The sequence below is a fragment of the Triticum urartu genome, chromosome 7A, assembly GCF_056163025.1.
Source record: "Triticum urartu cultivar PI428250 chromosome 7A, HENAU_Tu73, whole genome shotgun sequence".
Taxonomy (NCBI): domain Eukaryota; kingdom Viridiplantae; phylum Streptophyta; class Magnoliopsida; order Poales; family Poaceae; genus Triticum; species Triticum urartu.
In genome coordinates this window covers 331,456,236-331,463,363 of record NC_141879.1, presented here as the reverse complement: position 1 = coordinate 331,463,363, position 7,128 = coordinate 331,456,236, and the positions used below count along the sequence as shown (strand labels likewise).

The following is a 7,128-nucleotide window of genomic DNA, read 5'->3' as shown; positions in this document are numbered from 1 at the left end:
TTATCTACCTACTCGAGGATGAGCAAGAATTAATCTTGGGGATGCTGATACGTCTCCTACGTATCTACTCCTTCTGTTCCAAATTACTCATCGTGGATTTAGTTCAAATTTGAACTAAAACCACGACGAGTAATTTGGAACGGAGGGATCATAATTTATGAAGTATTCATGCCATGTTTACAAAAAATTATATATTTTTGGTACGATTTGATTAGAACTAACCCGGACTAACATTGTTTTTAGTAGAACTACTGTGGTGTCGTTTTTTGTGTAGAAATAGAAGTTCTCAGAATGGGCTAAAAAATTTGGTGATTTTTTATGGACCAAAGGATACCCACGAAGCACAAGAGCTGGGACAGGAAGTGGACGAGGAGGCCACAAGCCCCCTAGCCATGCCCTAACCCCAGGGCACTAGCTCCAGGTTTGTGGGCCCCTCAGGCACCACTACAAAAATAGACACATCCGTGACATTTTGGGCCGAACAATTTTTTTTTGCCATGCTTATGACACTTCTATAACAATAATTGTGACAAAACCCGGTATCATCATATATGTGGTGGGCTACTACTTCTATGACAAAAAATCATGACAGAAAATGGGCTTTTCATCCCAGGCGGGTCGGAGAAGCAGCTGGATGACATTCTTTGGGCCATCCATGATGGAAAAAAGCATGGTAGAAGTGAGGGCGAGCAAAATATCGGGGAGTTCCAAGTTATGGTGGGTGGTCGAGGGATGAGTGATGCGTGTATCTCTCGTACACATACGCACGTGGGTGTGAGGCGTTGGGCTCTAACTTAACCCGAGTGAGGTGTTCGCCTATTGAACCCGAGCGATTGCATTGCAGGCTACGCGTTACTGAACCCGAGCGATCGATTGATCTGGCTGTTATCTGAACCCGATCGAGTGATTCTTTGGCTACTGCTGCTAACTGAAGCCGATCAAACCTGTTGCCTCTTGATGAACAGTGAGCATTGTTGGGGGTTAGATGAATAGTTCTCAGTGGGGGTTGGATGAACAGGACCCCGTGGTCGTAGAGGCCGTTGTCGCTAGAGGAACAAGACCCCGATCAAGTCGGTTGGGGTGGATGAACAGGACCCCGTGGAGGGCTGGATGAACAGGACCCCGTGGAGGGCTGGTTGAACAGTAGCCGGTGGAGCACTGGATGAGCAGTAGCCCGTGGAGGGGTGATGACCCACAATTATAGGGGATCTATCATAGTCCTTTCTATAAGTAAGAGTGTATAACTCAACGAGCAGCAGAAGGAAATGATAAGCGGTTTTCAGTAAGATATTCTCTGCAAGCACTGAAATTATCGGTAACAGATAGTTTTGTGTTAAGGTAATTCGTAACGGGTAGCAAGTAATAAAAGTAAATAAGGTGCAGCAAGATGAAACAATCCTTTTTGTAGCAAAGGACAAGCCTGGACAAACTCTTATATAAAGGAAAGCGCTCCCGAGGACACATGGGAATTATTGTCAAGCTAGTTTTCATCACATTCATATGATTCGCGTTCGGAACTTTTATAATTTGATATGTGGGTGGACCAGTGCTTGGGTACTGCCTTTCCTTGGACAAGCATCACACTTATGATTAACCCCTATTGCAAGCATCCGCAACCACAAAAGAAGTATTAAGGTAAACCTCACCATAGCATGAAACATATGGATCCAAATCAGCCCCTTACGGAGCAACTCATAAACTAGGGTTTAAGCTTCTATCACTCTAGCAACCCATCATCTACTTATTACTTCCCAATAACTTCCCCTAGGCCCAAACAATGGTGAAGTGTCATGTAGTTGACGTTCACATGACACTACTAGAAAAAAGATAACATACATCTCATCAAAATATCGAACGAATAAAAAATTCACATGACTACTTATAGCAAGACTTCTCCCATGTCCTCAGGAACAAACGTAACTACTCACAAAACATGTTTATGTTCATAATCAGAGGGGTATTAATATGCATAAAGGATCTGAACATATGATCTTCCACCGAATAAACCAACTAGCATCAACTTCAAGGAGTAATCAACACTACTAGCAACCCACAGGTACCAATCTGAGGTTTTGAGACAAATATTGGTTACAAGAGATGAACTAAGGTTTGAGATGAGATGGTGCCGGTGAAGATGTTGATGGACATTGACCCCCTCCCGATGAGAGGATCGATGGTGATGATTTCCCCCTCCCGGAGGGAAGTTTCTCCAGCAGAACAACTCCGCCGGAGCCCTAGATTGGTTCCGCCAAGGTTTCGCCTCGTGGTGGCAAAGTTTCGTCCCATGAGCTTTCTTGTGATTTATCCCGGATGAAAGACCTCATGGAGCAGAAGATGGGCACCACAGGGCTGCCAAGGGGCCCACGAGGCATGGGGGCGTGCCCCCCACCCACGTGGATGGTGGGTGGCCCCCCTCTAGTACTTCCTTCACCCAATATTTTTTATGTATTCTGAAACGTGCTCCCATGAAGTTTGAGGACTTTTGGAGATGTGCAGAATAGGTCTCTAATATTTGCTCCTTTTCCAGCGCAGAATTCCAGCTACCGGCATTCTCCCTCTTGATGTAAACCTTGTAAAATAAAGAGAATATGCATAAGTATTGTGACATAATGTGTAATAACAGCCCATAATGCAATAAATATCAATATAAAATCATGATGCAAAATGGACGTATCAACTCCCCCAAGCTTAGACCTCACTTGTCCTCAAGCGGAAGCCGATATCGAAAAATATGTCCACATGTTTAGAGATAGAGGTGTCGATAAAATAAAATACGGACATGAGGGCATCATTATCATTCTTAGAACAGCAACATATATATATATTGTCATATGATTTCTTATGCCAAAGTAACAATTCATTCACAATTTCAAGTATGAATCAGAAACTTCATTGAAAACGAAAAAACTATAATCTCAGTCATTGAAGCAATTGCAATTTATCATAACATCAGAAAGAGTCAATATAAGAGCTTTTCAGCAAGTCCACATACTCAACTATCATTTTGTCTTTCACAATTTCTAACACTCATGCAATATTTATGGGTATGAAGTTTTAGTCGGACACAGAGAAAGATAGGGGCTTATAGTTTTGCCTCCCAACCTTTTACCTCAAAGGTAATGTTAACAATGATAGTTCATGAAAACGCACATCCAATTAGCTATATATATCAGGATCTTTCCAACACATTGTGCTTGCCAAAGGACAAAATGTAAAAAGGAAAGGTGAAAATCACCATGACTCTTGTATAAACTATAGGACAAGAATAAAAGATAGGCCCTTCGTAGAGGGAAGCAGAGGTTTTCATGTGATTTTATGGTTGGATGCACAAAATCTTAATGCGAAAGAACGTCACTTTATATTGCCACCTATGATATGGACTTTTATTATGTAGTTCGTTGCTTTTATTTCTTACACATCACAAGATCGCATAAAGCTTATTTTCTCCACACTAATAAATCATACGTATCTAGAGAGCAATTTTTATTGCTTGCAACAATGACAACTTACTTGAAGGATCTTACTCAATCCATAGGTAGATATGGTGGACTCTCATGGCAAAACTGGGTTTAAGGATATTTGGAAGCACAAGTAGTATTTCTACTTGGTGCAAAGAATTTGGCTAGCATGAGAGGGAAAGGCAAGCTCAACATGTTGGATGATCCATGACAATATAATTTATTTCAGATGTAAGAAAACATAACCCATTACGTTGTCCTCCTTGTCCAACATCAACTCTTTAGCATGTCATATTTTAATGACTGCTCACAATCATAAAAGATGTCCAAGATAGTATATTTATATGTGAAAACCTCTCTTTCTTTATTACTTCCTATTAATTGCAACGATGACCAAAACTATGCTTGTCAACTCCCATCAGTTTTTATTCACCATACTCTTTATATGTGAAGTCATTAATCTCCATAGGATCCATATGATCTCTTTGTTTCTTTTTATTCTTTCTCTTCTCTTTTATTTTTATTCCCTCCTGATCATGGCAAAATAATCAGGCCCTTGACTCATAACTAATCTTTGTTATATATAGCTCATGGACTCAATTACATAGAAGGATCATAAAGCAAAACTCCAAACTAGATCATACTAAAACTTTATTCTACTAGATCAAGATATTACCAAAAGGATCAAACTAAGAAAAACAGTAAAGATAAAGGTGTGATGGTGATACGATACCAGGGCACTCCCCCAAGCTTGGAAGTTGCCAAGGGGAGTGCCCATACCCATGTGTTTATGTCTCCTTCTTCGGTGGTGGTGATGTGATATTCTTGGGGATGATGCCCCTCGGGATACGGTTCTCTTCCTCAAGCTTATTGACTTGCTGCTTGAGGTCCATGATTTCCTTATGGAGCTTGCCCGTGACGGCTAAAGCTCCTTTCACCCAAGGATGTTGCATAGCTGCGAGAGAACAAGTAACACTGTTTTCCATATTTTCATAAGAAAGAAATCTAACGTTGGAAGGGATGACCGACTTTGGAATAGCCAAGCTCTGTAGTTCCCCCATCGTGAATCCGGCTCAGAAACGAGAAGTAACTTCTTGATCCTTGTCCATGGAATCTATCCTTTTCAAGTCGGCCTCCATCTCTTCCTCGGTTGATGGACTAAAGTGGTCAGCGACGCTATTTGCTCTTGGCCCCGGTATTGGATGAGACACCCAACTCTCCCCGACTGACTCTGGAGAAGACATATTGCTCTAGATCTGCAGTAGAAACAACTCGAAACAAAAACAGAGGATGTTTGCGTGGTATCGTGGTCAAAACCTTCGGGAGATTAAGATCCTTGCCAAGGAAATCCACGAGACCCCCGGCAAGATCCTTGTCAGGGACGACTGCGGTGCCACGGCAAGACCCTTGCCGGCCCCCCGGCAAGACCCTTGTTGTGGACATCTGCGGGGCCGCAGCCAGGCCCACGTCTACCAAGACTCCACCGCCGCTCCCATGCAGCTGCTAGCTCAACCAGTTGGGCAGGCATCTTCATGGCAGAGTGCGGCCTCCACACCGACTCAGCAAGCACCTGCGTGGTGGCATGCAGATCTTCATGAAGGCTCCGCCACCACGCCAGCCAGCAGCAAGCGAAGGTGGCGCTACAACGCCTCGTAAGCTCGGACGCGCGTCGGAGCTAGGTGAGGCGGCGACAGCTGGGATGAGCTTACTTGTCGTCCCCGATAAAGCAAGAGGGGCACATTGGCAGCGCATTAAATGCGTTTGTCCGACGGTGCCAGAGGATAGACTCAGCCACTATACACCTTTCCACCTCCTGTGTGCCACTATGGCGACCCCTTTTTGGCTATAGAAGGAGGCCCGAGGCGTACTAGAGTGGGATTTGGATCTTTGGAACTAGAGACACACCGTAGCTAGCTCAAGAACTCAAGAACACTCAAATATACATGAAAGCGGGACTAGGGTATTACACGTCTCCGCAGCCCGAACCTGGGTAAATGATCCTTGTGCTGACCGCCAGACCCGCTCTGTGCACAACCCCACACCCGCCAACCGTAGAAGGGATCCCAGTGATTCCATAGGTGTTGTTTCCACCGACAGTGGGGCGCGGTGGTGACTGGTGGTTGGACTGGGTGGAGGCATGGGGATGGAAGGCGCCTGCAGCAGCCATCATGCCAGATTGTTCCAGAGACTTCCTTTTTTAATTTCTCGGCAATGAGGTTGTGGGAAATAAGTATGAACGATGCAAGGCCTTATCTGTAAATGTGGAGAGAGGTGCGGGTATCTTTTGTAAAATTGTCATAGTTTGCTTTCTATCCGTCGGATATAGATCAGACGATCCATATTACAAGATTGCAGGCAGACCATCATCACCAACTTGGTTTTTTATAAGAGTAGAGATAAGAGTAGAGATAGAGATAAGAGTAGAGATAGAGACTAGGGAGGAGCATCATCTACTCCTTGGTGTGCTACTCCCCCGCTCCATTTGGCGGTCGCAACGTCCCCTACAGCCACTCCCTCATAAGCTCCATTCGGCGGGCGCTGTTGGAATTTGGGGAGCGCACTTGCGCGACTGCTGGCAGCGACGACTTCACCGACAACAACTTCTTCCCCGACCTCGGCAACCTCTTCCTCAACGACATGGGCGACAACCTCAATGCCAACGGTGCTGCTCCCGTTGCATCATATGTGTTTCTGTCCTTCTTGTTCGAAATTGTGGTAGAATTCATGTTTCTAGTCCGTGTCCTAGATTCGATCTGTTCATCTACTATGCTAGTCCACATGATTAGTTTAATCTTTGTTATAGACGTCATGATTTATTTTGTGCTTATTCGGATCAAAGCTCGTAGTAACTTGCTCATATATTCACCTGGCGAAATGTCCCCTACAGCCACTCCCGTTTCATGGATGGCCTGGTCAATGCCTCCAAGGTGACCCGCGTCTACAAGAGTTTCGGCTGTGAGAGGAACGTCGACCAACACTCGCTGGCGGAGCATAGTTCTAGATGCGCGCGCGCGCCCTGCTACTGCTATGAGTGCATGCCGCCATTTGAGGGCTCGTCGGTGCGCCTCGTGCATCACCTCATTGCACCGTCCATCGAACACTACTGGCCCACGGCAGTGAACATCAAGTACGAGACTTGCTACCCATTCGCCGTGCCAGAGTCGCTAGAGGATCACCTCCGCCTGCTAGTCACGGAGGAGGACGGCAGCGTCTTCCTCTTGGTCGTGGGCACCGGCAAGGCCCGCGCAGGTCACCACCCTGTCTCTATAGTGTGCGTCAGGGGAAACACCGCTGACACTGACACAAGGCCGGTGTACCGGTGCGTGCTCACTGTTACTGCCCCTCGAGGTACGTGGGCGCCCACCCTGGCTACATGACGCTGACTGGGACTGTGCCGAGCTGCTCCATTCCCGATGAAGTGGAAGTGGAAGACCCATGGTATGATTTTCACCCCAATATGGTACACGGGGACTCCAAGGAGCTTCACCAGGACATATGCATTACCAAGTTAAACGTTGATCATTAGTCTTCACTCAATGTAATCCGTTGTCTAAGCATGTGGAGACTTCTCATTTATATAGTATAGAACCTTCCATTCATGACCTTGCTCTATTAGAGTATCATGTTTGAATAAAAGTGTATCCATTTATGGTTTAATCTAGAATCTTCC

At 45.3% G+C, this 7,128-nt stretch overlaps 1 protein-coding gene across 1 annotated transcript; it reads left to right on the top strand.

The window, feature by feature from the left end:
* Nucleotides 1-6,358: 6,358 nt before the first annotated feature.
* On the top strand, nucleotides 6,359-6,835 carry LOC147959517 (uncharacterized). Its single transcript, XM_087532701.1, has one exon. The coding sequence runs from the start codon at nucleotides 6,359-6,361 to the stop codon at nucleotides 6,833-6,835; it is 477 nt and encodes a 158-aa protein (XP_087388827.1).
* Nucleotides 6,836-7,128: the final 293 nt, after the last annotated feature.

What these genes read in the sequence shown, in the direction of transcription:
- LOC147959517 (XM_087532701.1), top strand. Translation starts at nt 6,359, where the DNA reads ATGGATGGCCTGGTCAATGCCTCCAAGGTGACCCGCGTCTACAAGAGT.